The sequence below is a fragment of the Apus apus genome, chromosome 1 (genome assembly GCF_020740795.1).
Source record: "Apus apus isolate bApuApu2 chromosome 1, bApuApu2.pri.cur, whole genome shotgun sequence".
NCBI lineage: Eukaryota > Metazoa > Chordata > Aves > Apodiformes > Apodidae > Apus > Apus apus.
The window spans coordinates 88,501,124-88,516,792 of NC_067282.1; the positions used below are offsets into that span (position 1 = coordinate 88,501,124).

Consider the following 15,669-nt stretch of genomic DNA (forward strand, 5'->3'; position numbering starts at 1 on the left):
AAGGAAATTATTTATATTTGTCAGTAAAGCTCTACTAGTTCCCTGTTCCAGTGCTTCCCTTTCTTCATGCCTTGCCCAAGACTGACCGAAGTTTGTTTAAAGGCAAAAAAAAAAAAAGCCACATACCACCTCCCTGTTCTGCAACCACCCTGGAGCACTTATGACAAGAGTATTTAAGTTACAAATCAAAATGATGCTAAGAGGACCTACCCTCGCAAACTGAAACAGGAATAGATTTTCAATTAGCTTTCCAAGAAGGAGAAGGTTGCATGAGCTTTATGCTAATTATGCTGTATTTGAATGAAAACCCCTTTGTGTTCCACCCCTAACTGCATAGTGTTGTCTTTTTTATGTCAGTGTTTTAATTGCCTATCCACCATGGTTTATTGCATCCTGATCGTGTCCTGTCTTGGACATCATCATTTGCAACTTGTCACTCTGAAATTTTGTTACTAAATGCTTTGTCTGTTGATCTGGCCATATTCTTTTCTGCCTCAAGGAGCTGGCAAAGCTTTACTTCAACCTATATTTTGTTTCTCACCTTCTGCTGCTTTTTCCTTTTTCAACCATGCTAAGTTCAGTGTCACTAATGTCCTTCTAGACCGATCACTACAGTATTGCCTTTCTTGTCTGGTGCAACATAAGGTGTGAGTTCATAGGGCACACACTCTTCTTGCTGAGGAGTTGCATTTTATTTAGAGGGGCTGCAGATTCATGTGATGATAAATGCTTGTGGTGCTCCTTAAGAAAAAGAGAGGGTCTGTAAAGAACGGTTGGCTTTATCTCACCTGTCTGCAATTTTTACATTTTCAGGCTTCTCAGGTGTATGTAACTGCCTTTAGTGTAACTTCCTTCTTAGTGTTAATGTAAATACACTTTCTTGGCATTTCAGACATAATGCAGGTCTCCTCTCCCATTTCAGTCCTTACTTTAGATAGGATCGTTGGGCATACTCATTTTATATGTAATCCTTATTAATTTTATGGTGGATTATCTATCTATCTATCTATCTATCTATCTATCTATCTATCTATCTATTTATTTTTCTTTCTGGGATCTTTTCTAAAGCTGTTAATATACTTGATTACCAGTGAGAGGACAGGTAGTTTAGTGAGATTCGGGCTTGTGCAATATCAATGACTTTCACTGGTTTCTGGTATCAAGCTGTTGAACAACTCATGGAAATCAGTCAGTGCGCAACATGCTAAGACAGAGCAATAGACTCAGTTTTCACGGTTTAGATTGTTTTTTGTTGTATGTTCTGTTTCTGTTTTGTGTTGTGTTTTTTTTCCCCATTGTCTCTATTGAGTATACATATTGAATTTGAGATACCCCACAGTGCTTACTGAAAGCATTCAGATGTCAGGAGCCAGATTTTCCCCTTGTTCTCTATATCAAGATATGTCACACAATTTTTTATTGAATAAAAAAGGTTGGGTTCCCTTTCTAGGCCTTCTGGTTTTAGGTGGAGACATTTTACTGGTATTTAAAAGGTATTTTCCTGAACTAAGAAATGATGACATGAAGGTTTTTGGGAATAACCAGCAACCCTCCATAGCAGGGTGAGAGGAAAAAAGTTTTGGTTTAAGTACTGCGCTAAGTTTAGGTGCAAATGCTGCAAAACTGTAAGTGTTGTGTTGGGCTGTGCTGCACACACAGCACCTCGGAAGCCTCCATAGGATTTTAACATGTGTACGTGCTTTGTTTCTGTTTCTGTTGCTGCAAGTCGTCTTTGACTTCTTTTGAATTAGAAAAGACGTGCCAACCTCCTTGCCATATGCCTATTACTAATAACACATTTTTTTCATTCTCTTATACTTTCATGTGCAAACTGGCTATCAAATTCCACCCTCAGTTTTCACCTGTAATAATTTCATTGCTTACAGTGCAATTTGCACTGGTGTTATTTAGATCAGAATATGGATGCACATGTAAATAGGTGTATGTAAGCATACATGTATATAAGCCTACATGTAACGGCTGCTTTCTTACATATATATACACAAGCACACACTTTCCGTTTACAGTTTAAAATGAGTGAGAGGGAGAATCTGTTGATTATTTTCATACTGAACAATTTTAGAGCAACTAGCAAGAAGAAAATAAATAATTTCAGGTTGTAGATGGGTTTTGAAGTAAGGCATGCATATCTTTACAATGTATTCTGGTTCTTGTCAGTCCCAAGCAGTAACTTGTCTTCTTTCACCTGACTCACAATGCTGAGTTTTCTGCTAGCCTCAAATCTTATTTTTATTTCACTTTGGGGAGAATGGAGAGAGTGATGTATTTAAAAAAAAAAAAAAAAAAAAGGAAGAAAGAAGCCCCCAACCCCCAAAACAGCAGTTTCCTCAACCCCCCATTTCTACACCACCAGTCCAAACATGGAATATATTTTAGCAGAAGAGCCACAGCTCTATCATATGTGCTGTGCAGAGTCATCATGGCCATGGTGCATAGCTGAGAGCCGGAAAGCAAACAGCTGCTGTAGCCTGATTTGAGTTAAAATAGTGTCAGTGTTTAGTCTGGCGCAGTGCTTCAGGAGAGATTGGCAGCTGGGTCAAACAAAGTCATTCCATTGGCTCCCTTCCCAGTAAGCTTCTGCTAGTATTTAGGTACTAGTGCAGGCTAGGCCCCTTTTCTCAGGGATAGCCTAACATCTGACCGCACCCTCTTTGCTTTTTAAAAAATGCCTTTTCACTCTTTAAGACAAATCCACTATTATACAATCTGCCATTAATTGTGTATTAAGACTGTTTTTCTCTCGAAAGCTGACGCATCCTGCTCTCAACGTGGTATAGAAAGCAGGCTGTTACAGTGCTGGATTAATAAAAGGGGCCTTTATGGTTTGTGAAAGAATATCTGTGTGCTTAGGCAGGAAACTTTTTGATCCACAGAAAAGCCAGACGACATCTAGGTAAGGTTGTGTATCAAATCTGCTTTTATGGGATAGTGGTGCAGCGAGCGCTGTTAATTGTGATTGCTTAATGTTTGCATGCCCATTTTGATAAGCTTTTTAGAAAGTTTAGGAAATAGCTGCGCCCGCGTATCGAGCTCTTTCTCTCCTCTCCCCTCCTCACTCCTCCTATGCCTTTAATGCTTGCAAAATCTTGTAAAGATCTGCTTAGTTTTCCCTGAAATACGCGCGAGTGCCTCTCTTCTTTTTGAGAGAGGTTTCTTGCAGGGGCTCACGGCAGAAAGTTCTGCTGCTGGACCCAAAAGCTGTTAAAAGTGGAGTGGCTGGGGAGAATTTACAGGGAAAGCTTTCAACTGTTACAGACTGCCTGTGCAATCATTTAAAAGTAGTTGAAAACGGCTTTGAACTAACAAGGGTTTAATTACAGAAAAGTTTAATGTGGCGATGGAAGGAATATTAAGTAAGTTGTCTTTGTCTCATACTTTTTAATTTTAGTTGTTGCTTTAGCCTGTTGGGTCACATTTTTTGTCAGCGCTGAAGGCTGCCATGAATTGGTAATGAGGGCCCCTTTTGCACATGATTTTGGCACTTGGCCAAAATCAACTTCCCAACGGCAAGCTTTCTCTAAAAGAACCTGAAGCATTTTTTTGTGATTAGGAATCATGTCTGAAAGCTGCCACAACCAGTTGTGTAGGCATGTCAAAATGACTTTATACAGTATATTTGAAGCATTCGGAGGGGGGAGTCTGTTTTTGACTCGTGTACTAAATTGTTGCTATTATAATTCTAAATTTCTGCAGCTTATGCACCTCCAAAAACCAGGCTACAGGCAGCTAAGGCATAATGAGGATCGTTGGTACCTTTATATTTTTCAACATACCAAAGCAACCATAATTGTCACATTTAAGCAGGATACAATATTAGGGGTTGCTTAAAATACTTGTGGATGTAAAGCAGATGAATCTTTAAACATTTAAACTCAGTAAATTATGCTCAGTGAACAGTAAGTAATGACATTTTTGAGAAGTTTCTTTGTTTGAATTGTGTGAGTGAAGCTTTTTGATATAAGTATTTTTAAAAATACATGTCTATATCCACTGGGGGGAAATTTGCAAGGAAAAACTCAGATGTGTCTTTGGATTTAACCCGATTCCTTGAAATCTGGGTATTGGTCTGATCTGTGAGATAGGGAGCAGAAGCTGGGTTGTCCTTTGTTGTTAAAAAAGGGGAAAAGGATTTAGTCTAAACATTAATAAGTAGCTGTGAAAGTTCACTTTTCAAGTGTGCTCAGAGTTTTGAAACTTACGGAGATCATCAGTGCAATAAATGGGTGATTATTTCTTGCTAATATTATATAAACAAGTCTGGCACTGTAAGTAAATACATGATTATTATTGTACACTTGAACATTTTGTGATTTTAATCTGTATTTAACAAAGCAACCCAGCAATTGGAAATTAAGAACTTCCTATCATATGTCGTGTAAACTCTGCCCCAGTGTCTTTTCCATGTGCATTCAATGTAAAGACAAAATAGGTTAGGCAGCATTTTTGTTAGGTTGTTTTTTTATTATTTTTATTTTACATAACAGCCCTTGTGGCTATAGCCCAGGAGTTGCTCATTACTTCCTATATGTGTTGTTTACTTATAAAAAATACTATACTTACAGCGGCAATATGATGTGGGACAGTCTTTTTGCACCTTCCCCTGACCCCCCCTCCCTGGCCTTGGTCCCTTTTGCAGTAGTTCTTGCTGTTAAAATGGGCTTTACAGGTATTGTCTTTTTTTCTGTTAAAGCGTACATTTTTGGTAAGGTGTTTGTGCATGTCTGCGGGTTTTCTTTATTACATAATGCAAGACATAGCTAGCTGGGAAAAAAACTTGAGCTTTACAGACTCTTCAGTATCTGTACTTTCATATAACTTGCCTGGGAGAGTTTGTTCATTGTTACGTTACAGGACACTGAGTTACAATACTCGACAGTCTCCTACGAGTTTAGCTATAACACGTTGTATATACAATGCAAGAAAGCAGACAATATTACCATGTGGGAAAAAAAATAGATGAAGAACATTAATAAAAACAGATAGGTCTTAAGTGCATTTTTCTGAGATTTTTAAAAAGTTTTCCAGCAGGAAAAACTACATCACAGTTGAATCCTATTTAAATGTAAAGCATTCTCAGAAAATGACCGTACTGGGTGCAAATGTAAATGTGGCAGTAGGATTTTCACAAATCGTTATGGAGTTTATTTGCTGGTGTGTGGAAGTAATTTATCCTGAGTTACTAAATTAGGTTCAGTTAATTTAGTATATACATATAAACATCTAGTTACTGAAAAATGAACTTTAAAATGTTTTGTTATGATGTTCCTAGTTTTACCTAGAAGGCTTTACTGTGAAATAATGAACACATGCTAGTGCACCACTTCTAGAAATTTTCATTTCTATTTCGGTTGTTGAAGGGTTGTGTTGTAAATCACAGCAAATTGTGTTCCAAAAACTTTGTGAGTGGTTTCTAAATCCAGAGTAAAATTTTGTCTGATGGCATGCTAGAAGTCTGTAATCTAATATATGAAGTAACAGTTTTCCTTAAAAACTTAAAGCATTATAAACATGGTTTTGGTTGCAAGCACTAAATTAATATTTTCCTTCACCAAGAAATGCATTTTCTGTATGAACATACAAAGCAGTCGTGTTTCTATTGGATAAATCAGCGTTCTGTGTTTGTAAGTATTAAGTTTAAAATGTAGAGATACTCTGTTGTTTTCAAATTCCAATCTGGTAGGTTAATGTTTCTTCTGTGTAGTTAGCTTGATAAATAGCTGGTTAGTTAGTTTCCTGAGTATACAAAAGGTGAAGGATTTTAAGTATTCCGCACTATGCCATTTTTATTTTTAACAGCCCTCAGGAATAACATGTCTCTAATCTTTCTACTTGGAGGGCTTTATGTTTTCTATTTGTTTGCAAACATATAATGAAAGAGTGCAATTATAAAGCTTAATTTTGTTGTAATTTTATGTCTTAGGCTTACTTTTAAAAACTGTTGAGGTCCAAGTTACCCATTTCAGTGCAGTAAACCAATTTAGCCTCCATTCAAAATACAAACTCTTGCTTTGTGGTTGGCATTTTAAATTACCATTAGACATTAATATTTCATGTTTTAGTAATGCAGTGTAAGTGGTACATATTGTTATACATTTGAATAAAAGTTACGAGTGTGTTTGTAAAATATTTTTGCTTATATTGAAAAAAAACCCCTAAACGCATTGTAGAACACTTTCAGTTTATCAAGAGGTCTTGTAAAAATAGATTCATTCTACTGCATGTTTTAAAACTTTATAAATGAAACAGGACTGTTTTGTCTTGTGGGGTTTTTTTAGCAAGCATTTAATTCATATAAACTAAGCGCTTTGTTCTATATGTTCAAAATTCCAGCAATGAGATAAATAAATTGCTGCACTGGATGGAACATAATTATTGAATTTTGGCAGAACTTCAGTGAACTCTGCCATGAAAGATTAATGTGCACAGCGTGCTCTTAGATTCTAAAGTAACAAAGTAAGATAAGGGGAGTGCATAACAGGCTCCAACCTTTATGGTTTAGAGAGAATAGAAAACGATGGACAAATGTTAGCTTTTGGTATAAACTGCTAATGATAATGTTTTGTCATGTGGGTGATAAAAACTACAGGAGGAGACAAGAAAATCCAGTTTAACACAAATTCTCTCAATTTCTTTCTTGCTTTGCTTCCCATTTTTCTGTATTAGAGTAGCTGCGATGTCTCTGTATTCTTTCGAAAAGCAGGCAGACCACTTGCAGTATCCAGTAATGTAATGTGCTAACGTGATCCCTCCATATCAGCATGCTCTATGTGGTTTTTCACTACAGTTATGATTTTGGTTTGTGATTATGTTACAGTGATTTTAGAATACGAGTGGAACTGCACTGGCTGGAAGAATGCTACATATAGTCATAGTTGTGCTTGTTATTACTCCCTCTCTCTTCTTTCTCTACCAAATCTTGATAGTTTAAAACACTTACTTGTGTAATTATATCACAAAATCATATTCCTCCTGGCTTTTAAATAATTATTGAGTCAAAATAATGCTTTTAATTGAGAACAAAGATGAATTGTCCTTCCAGTCAAGCTCCCTTGGCAGGACCAATAGGATTGCAAATTTTTTTTAGTATTTTCAGTGAATTTGCTATAGGAGAGAATGGGCATGTCATCAACCCTGCTCTGGACAAAACAGCTGCCAGCAGTACCCTGCACCTGGGAGTAGTCCCTCTGCCTGCTCGGCCTCTCAGCACCCTGTACCTAAGCCCGGGTGTTTTCTCTCCCACTGAGGTGTGCAGGCCCAAGCACAAGCCCCTAGCCCTGGAGCTGGTTTCCAGCAGGTCCTGGGGATGGCAGTGTGATGGGCAGGCTCCAGTGTGGCTGCAGGCATGCAGTTTGCCTCACTGGCTAGTTATAGAAGTACGGCTCTGGTGCACCCAAAAAGCCTGGAATCAGAGGGAGTTAGGCAAGGAGGGTGCATCCCTCCTGGGCTTTTTTCTCTGTTAGTTTGCTCTTTGCTTCCAGACTGTTAACTTGCTGCTAAGGCCAAATGGGTTCAGCTCTATGTTTTAAAATGGCAGGTATCCAGGGTCTTGGATATATTTCATGACTTCAAAGACATTTTTGCTCTCCTTTCCAGTCACATCCTTAAGCTTATGGTGATTGGGATAGTTAAAGATGTGTAAGGGCAAGGGGCTGAACTAGGGCCCATTGCAACCAGAAGAGACAATCCCCCTGGCTTTGCAGCTCTTTGGACCCAGCATGCTGTGACCTGGCTGTTCCAAGATGCCAAAAGCTGCCTCTTCCCCCTTAGTTCCTGACAGCACTAGCATGATAGGCATTGCCATCTCCCTCAAGCAGCTTTGTTGTCTTCATTGGCACTGTTCAAAGAGGAAGGTTTACTGAGTAAAAGCCTTGAACATGCCTTCCTTGTGTTGTAAAGAAGCAGATGTCCGAATGCGTATTATACCCATTTGCAGTCTTTTCTCTCATCCTTCTCCCCTTCTAAACATGACTCTTGTGGCTGACCTTGATTATATATCAATTCGTATCACCATTTCAAGCAGAGTTCAGAAAGTGCAACGAACTGCCTTCTAGTGTATTCCTGTTTAAATGCTACATTAGATCATTTATGTCCAAGATTAAATGATTTTACATTCTAGGTCTATTACTTTGCTAATTAGACATAGTTTTCTCTCAGTAAGATATTTCAAGATTCCTTCATCTTCAAGGAAAAAAAGCATATTTTTATCTTTTATAGAGTACCAGAGAGCGCTTCGGTCTTTGTTTACCCTCTAAGTGTATTTAGTTGGAAAACCCTTAGCTTATTATATTTAGAGTGTGCCTGTATTTTGAAGTAGACAGAGGTATTTTTTTTTTCCTTAGGTTTAAACAATTCACATAAATGAACATCTGTTTTTTAGCAATCTAAAATTGTTACCACAGATCATAGCATAGGAGGAACAATATTATGCCTTCTTTACATGGATAATAAATGTATTTGTGATGTGAAATCAGGTTATGCTTTTACGGCAGTGAGGTTATGGACTGTTAACTTATTCAATCTCTTAACTTCCAAAGGGCTTAGTAATATTTTACATATACAAGGCAGTGAATACCCATTACATTATTTTAATTCATAATATTTGGGTGAATGTTTAAATGCCTACCAGGTGTCACATGGGAGGCTCTGAGATGGCAAAAAAGGGTGCATTAGAGCAGATCTTGCTGTTGCCTCTCCACTGACCCAGAGAGTCCTGCCTGCTGCAGAAGCAGCAGCTCTCGGTGGTGGTGTGAGCTAGTGACACTGGGACGCTTCTGCACCTCGGTGCGACTGTGTGTAGCCGTGGGGGGAGAGCAGGGGGAGGGCAGGAGTGAAGCCAAGGTACTTGCGGCTGTACAGATGGGTTGTTGTTCTGCTTAGTAGAGAGGGAACGTAGCAGCTGTTTTGGGATCCTGGGCTAAAGTCTGCTTTGAGTCTTGTCAAAGCAGGATGAGCTTCTTTCAGCTGCAGTCCTAGAGCCCTTGGCAGCATGCGGTGCAGTTACGGGGGCAGCACTCTGGGAGAGGGCTCAGCCCTGTGGCGGATCTTCTGTGGCTTCATGAGTTACTGCAAAACTTAAGGCCTGAATTAAAGGCAAAAATTATGAGACAGGTGAATGTGGCTTTTTAGATGTGTAACAATTTGCAGCTTTTAAGCATAGTAACTGATAAGCAGATTCAATTTTGCTGAAGTGATGTTTGGGAGTTTTTTTAGTTACCTGCACAATGAGCAGGTCAGAATAACAAATTATCCTAGAATCCAATCTGTAAAACTGCGTACTTTATATTTTGCAAATTTACACATACTGGTGTCCATTTCTGATGAGTCTGTATCTGGGCATGCTAGGGCTCCCAAGTGCTGAGCGTTACAAATGCTCAGCCTTTCTCTTCCACTATGATATACAAAATTTTGTGTGTCAACAGTACACACTTCCAAAATACTGAATGAGTGTTGCAAAGCAGAAAAGGCTTCTGCACTTCTGCACATCTGAAACTTCCTTTTTTCCCCCCCTCAGAAATGAGGAACAGTGATGTAAAAAAGCTGTTCCATTTCGGTGAGACAGGAGGGAGTACAGGAAGAAGGTTTAGAAAACCCAGTGGTGTAACTCACAATGTTAGCAACCTATGAAAATATTGATGACAGAATTGAAATACCGTTAGACTGACAGATCACAGTTGAATTTGCTTTTTGTAATCTCAGTAATCTGAAGAAGCTGAGTATCTGACTATAATACTCCTGTATTCGTAGTAGGAAAGAAATGGATATTGGAAAAGTCTTCCAAATACTTACAAGGTTTCTCATCTGGGGGCATACATTAGTTTGCTAAATTCCAATTCCCAGACTGGCAATCATGATTGTTAACGTACACCTTTATGACTTTCAGAGCAAGAGAAGCCAACTTGAGGAGCATGCATGTTGTGATATCCTCAGTGGTAAGTACCCTAACTGCAATCAAGTTTATTACATTTTTGTAGAGTAGAGGTCTTTTCAAGACCACACTTGCTGCAGCTTAGTCACACAACAGCTTCAAATGTCATTCTGGAATAATAGGGTAGTAATGTGATATACTCTATAATAAAAAATCAGTGTAAAGCACAGGTGGTTGCTAGCATTTGTGTGGTCAGATATAAAAGCTTTGCTATGGGTACAAGCTACTACTTTCCCACTTGAGGAAAGTGTAATTAAAAGTTGTTTCCAGATGTGCTGGCACACATCTGCCGTTTTCAAAAGTGAATTTTGCAAATGCAAGTTGAACTGTGTTGCATCCACCATTATAAAGCTGTTGATGGGTTTTCAGGTAGTAAAAAAGTGGAAGCATCAACACCCCTGCTGTAAAACTGAGGTGTCTTTAAACAACAAACAATAGCACTTTGTGTTCACATTTTGTTCTTAGGATTTTCTGTAAGTAGTTAATAGCTGAGCTGTAGAATATTTGCAAAATCCACCTGGACAAAAATTAAGACTTATTTCATGAAAACATGAGAGGTGAGTCCTTGCTAGTGGTTTTATTTGCTACCACATAGATGCAGCAAGTTTGGCCTTGTTTTTTTGTTTTCAGTGCAATGAAATATATGCTACCCTAAAATACTGGATTTCAGATCCTTTATCCTAGTTTTCAAGATGTGCAAATAGTCAGAAAACAGGAAAACTACGATGTTCTGAAAATAGACCTTTGTTTCAGAACAGAGAACAGAATAAACTCTGTACTTATAGGCTTACATAATGCATCCTTAGTTGAACTTTCTGGAAAAAAAACAAATTAGAACAAAATTCAGAAAAGGTGCTAGGCTCTAAAATATTGTTGAGAGGAGATTACAGATATTTTCATTTAGCTGAATACAGATTTTTAGGACAAACTGTTAGTTCTATTATTCACTTGATTTCATTAGAACTAGTATTTCCCCTGGAAACGTGGTTACCAAAATGCAGTCCCTGCAAAGTTTCTGCAGCTCCAGAAGTTTTAATTACTGCTGCTGCTTAGAATTAGCACCAGGGAAGAATGTGTTACCTGCCATCTTCTTTACAATGCTTCTTCTAGCACTGCACCAATTACTGATACCTGTGTCTTCCAGTTAATTTTGCAAAAGAAAATGAAGGCTGGACCCTACTAGTCTGAGGGTCTTGGATGATTGACCAGACTGCTAAATAATAAGAGAAGATTTTTTAAGATAGTATGTGTAATATTGCCTGACCTTTGCATGCATTTCCTTTACTTATTTCCACAAATGTGACTTGTAGCATTCCTTGTAAAGTGAGAGTCTAATCCTTAACATTTTATTTTAGGGAAATACTGGCACTGAGTAAATTAAGTGTTTTCTGAGTGTTTCTTCATAGTTGGACTTTTCCACATAGAAGTTTCTTTTTCCATTTAAATCTCTCTTTCTTGACTAAGCAGAATGGAAAACTTCTTTTGAAGGGTGTAAATATTGGACTACTTTGCAGAAGACTGAGTTAGAAAAACAGCTCAGCTCAAATAACTTTTAATATAAAACTTGACTTGTAGCCCATAGTTAAAATTTTGGATTAACTTCTTTGTATGAAACATTCTGAGTTGTTAAAAAGGAAGGCATTTACAGATTCAGTGAGTGTTTCAAAATGCAACCTTGGTGGTAAAGACAGCAAACTGTCCTCCTATATGTTCTTCTTTTTTGTAACATCATCATAACTTGTTAAAGTCCTAGTGCTGGTAAATGAGTGTTCTGCCTTGAACATTTTCACATCTCTGACATGGAGGGTCCAGATCAGCACATGGCATCTGATCGGTGTCTGTGTATCTTGAGGATAAAATGCAATAGATAATTATAAATAAGTAAGATATTAATAACTTCAGAGTGAAAATGCTGATTTCAGCAATATTACCTGCTAGTTCAGCAGACCACTATTTTACGCTGTAATGACTGGGTATATTATAAATGTTCTATCTTGATATAGACTTCAAATTTGTGCTGCCAGTGACTCTTTTACAAGTGTGTACTTACTAACAATCATGTATTTACTAACACGTGTATATATTTAATATAAAATCACATTTAAATCACTGTTTGCCCAGATGGTAGGTTTTTAGCCCTCAGCTGTTAAAAGTTGTTTTTGTTTTTGTGTTTTCTGGCAACATTCAACATCAAAGTTAGAAACGTCTACAAAAGTACAGGCATTCAGATGCCAAAATGTGCAAAATGAACACTACCTAGGTACTTAATTGACGCTCTGTAGCAATTAAGACTTGTTAGTCATCACTCCCCTGAATTGGCTATTCACATCAGAGACCAGGCCTGGCCAGACCCACAATGTAGCTCACAGTTTTGTAAATAAACTTTTTTAGTAAAAGGTCAATTTTCATAGATGCTCTAATGGGTTAGCCAAAATAAGTAGCTTACTGAAAAAAAAAAAAATATATATATATATTCAAATATTGGGTGTTTTACATCCTTGGTAACTGTAGAATTTTGAGTGCTTGTTTATTAATTGTATTCTTACTCATTGAAAACTAAAATGCTGACCCAGCTGGGGGAGCTGTCAAAAAGTCTTTTGGGACTGTGCATCAAAGGACATGAAGAAGGCAGCTTATTGGATGGCAAAGATCTTGCCTTGATTGATAGATGCAGAAGACCACCCATCAATGAGGTATCTCCCTTCAAGTGCAACAGACCTATCCAGGGCACTTAAAACAGCTGAGGCAATATTCTTTCGTAGTATAAAAAACTATCAGTCATTGAGTACAATTTTATAAGAGACCAGTGAGTTGCTGACTGTGAACGGAGAAACTTTTATGTATATGTGGTACTGTTGCTGCTATTTATTGCAAATTTTGCAAGGACATCCTTTTCCAAACATCTACATCCTTGTTTTTGGTAGTATTCCAGAGTGCAACAAGTGCAATGCACTCTGTTTAACCAAGGAAAAAATTGAAAAAACCCTGCTTCAGATTGCATTTTATCTCCATGTAGAACATTTTTTTTTGCCTTGGGCCTGGAGTTGTTGATTTTAATACTTGTAAATCAGGATCATTGCCAGCATTTCTTATGTCTTCCAGACACCTAATCTTCACCTTAAATGAAAGACACTTCTCTGTGACATCACAATTAATTGCTATAAGAAAGTTTTCTATAATGTTAGAAATCATTGACTAAAGCCTTAGAAAGAGTAAATCAAAGATAAAGGAGGACTCTTTAATATTAAGACCATTAAAAAAAATATACCTACAATGATGAAAAAATTCAGAGAGAAGAAAGAAAGATACTTTCAAAGTATTAAAAAAAAAAATTCTTCAGAATTTTTCATTAAATGACTTTGCAGAACTTGAAGCTGGATCAGAAGTAATTAGCATGTGTGTCAATGATTTTTTTGATGTTTCAGAATTTTTTACCTTTTCCTGCATATCTGTATTAGTCTTTGGAGGAATAAAAAAAAAAGTATTTTTGAACTTCAAACCAGAAGTTTTTAACCTTGAAAATATCTGAATGGAATACTTGAGCCATTTCAAAACACTCACTGCTTTTTTTAGATGTCAAATGAATTGATACATTTCCTTGCAAGTAACTTTACTTTTAATGAAACAGATTTTTCTGAGGTGAAATAATCTAAAATATTTCCTGCTTAATGTATCATGTGACAAACATATTTTTGTGCTTGTGGTTTTGTAAATGTGAAACATTAACAAATTATCAATTTAAGCCATGAGTTTTCTTAGAATTGTAGAATTGGTTTAGTTGGAAAAGACCTTTAAGATAATAAATTCCAATAATTAACCTAGCATTACCAAATCCACCACGTATCCATGTGCCTAAGCACTGCACCTACACATATTTTAGATATATCCAGGGATGGTGACTCAACCACTTCCCTGGGCAGTCTGTTCCAATGCTTGATAACTCTTTCAGTGAAGACATTTTTCCTAATATCCAATCTAAGCCTCCATTGGTGAAGCCATTTCCTCTTGTCTTACTGCTTGTTACGTGGGAGAAGAGACCAACCCCTACTTAACTAAAAACTCCTTTCAGATAGCTGTAGGGGGCCATAAGATCTCCCCTCAGCCTTCTTTTCACCAGACTAAACAAGCCCAGTTCCCTCAGCCACTCCTCATAAGACTCCAGACCCTTCACCAGCTTTGTTGCCCTTCTCTGGACTCACTTCAGCACCTCAATGTCCTTCTTTTAGTGAGGTGTCCAAAACAGAAGACAGTACTCTAAGTGCAGTCTCATCAGTGCTGAGTACAGGGGAACAATCACTTCCCTAGCCTTGCTGGCCACACACTCCTTCTGATACAAGTCAGGATGCTTATTGGCCTTCTTGGCCAGTTGGCCATGCTGCTGGCTGTTGATCAAAACCCTGAGGTCCTTTTCCTCTGGCCAGCTCTCCAGCCACCCTCCTCCAAGCCCTGTGGGATTACATGGGGTTGTTGTGACCCAAGTGTAGGACGTGAAACTTGGCCTTGTTGAACCTTATGCAATAGGTCTGGTTCCCTCTTAGAGATAATGAAGTAGATGATAGCAGAAATATATCTGGAAAATCTAATTCAAAGGCTTTGGCTGTGCATAAGCCTCATTATCCTTGAGCCAGAAATGGCCGATGGAATCCTGGGTTGCATAAGGAAGAGCGTGGCCAGTAAGTCGAGAGAGGTCATCCTCTCTCTCTATTCTACCCTGGTGAGGTGACATCTGGAATACTGTGTCCAGTTCTGGGTTCCCCAGTTCAAGAGAGACTGGGAACCACTGGAAAAAGTCCAGCAGAGGGTAACAAAAATGACTGGGGGACTGGAGTATCTCTTTTATGAGGAAAGGTTGAGAGACTGGGACAGGGTTAGCCTGGAGAGAAGACTAAGAGGAGACATTATCAATGTCTATGAATATCTAAAGGGTGAGTGCAAGGAGGATGGAACCAGACTCTTTTCAGTAGTGCCCAGTGACAGGACAAGGGGCAAAGGGCACAAGCTGGAACACAGTAAGTTCCATCTCAACATCAGGAAAATCTTTACTGTGAGGGAGACAAAGCACTGGAACAGGCTGCCCAGGGAGGTTGTGGAGTCCCCTTCTCTGGAGAAATGAACTAGATGATCTCTAGAGGTCCCTTCCAACTTCGATGATTCTGTGATTCTGTGAGACCTGCACACAGGTCATTATACTACAAGTAAGCTTGAATACTGCCATGCAGTATATGTCTGCCCTGAGCTGTCATCTCCTTTAGGCTTTCCCCCAGTGCCTAGGAAACCTGCACAGCACGTGTTTGTAGCCAGCGTTACCTACTGCAGCATGACTAGCAGCAAGCCAGAGTGCTTGGGAAAACAAGAGGTCTTCATGGAGGCCCCACATCCTACTGTCCAGTCACTTGGCTCTATTAACTCATCTTCTTCCACCATCAGCTCTCCATTTACCTCACCTGAAATCCCTTCATATTTGGCTGTTTCTTACCATCATCCTTTTGAAATGTTTCAGCATTGTCTAAGGAAAGCTTAAAGACACAGCTCTTAATAGGGTTGTCATTCAGACTGATTATACCATTGCTTTTTAAATTTCTTATGAAAGAATATCTTCTCTCAGACAGATATTATGGCACTGCACCTGTTCTTGTGTAGACTTGTCAGCTGTGGCACTAGCTCTGAAGACAAGTGTATCACCACGTCACCTGTTTTGATAAAACCATTTCTGTGTTCTTTGC

At 38.3% G+C, this 15,669-nt stretch overlaps 1 protein-coding gene across 6 annotated transcripts in view; it reads left to right on the forward strand.

Annotated features, from left to right (window-relative positions):
- The window catches only part of LOC127388112 (uncharacterized), a 229,116-nt gene that overhangs the window by 127,054 nt on the left and 86,393 nt on the right, over positions 1-15,669 (forward strand). For 5 of the 6 annotated variants that reach the window (XR_007890312.1, XM_051627173.1, XM_051627216.1 and 2 more), the window contains exon 4: positions 9,902-9,950. Coding sequence is in view for 5 of the 6 variants with exons in the window: in XM_051627173.1 (XP_051483133.1) it covers positions 9,902-9,950 (49 nt within the window). In the remaining variant the exon portion in view is untranslated. Of the gene's footprint in view, positions 1-2,656; positions 2,915-9,901; positions 9,951-15,669 lie in introns of those variants that run through there. The other variant, XM_051627183.1, reaches the window with a different exon arrangement.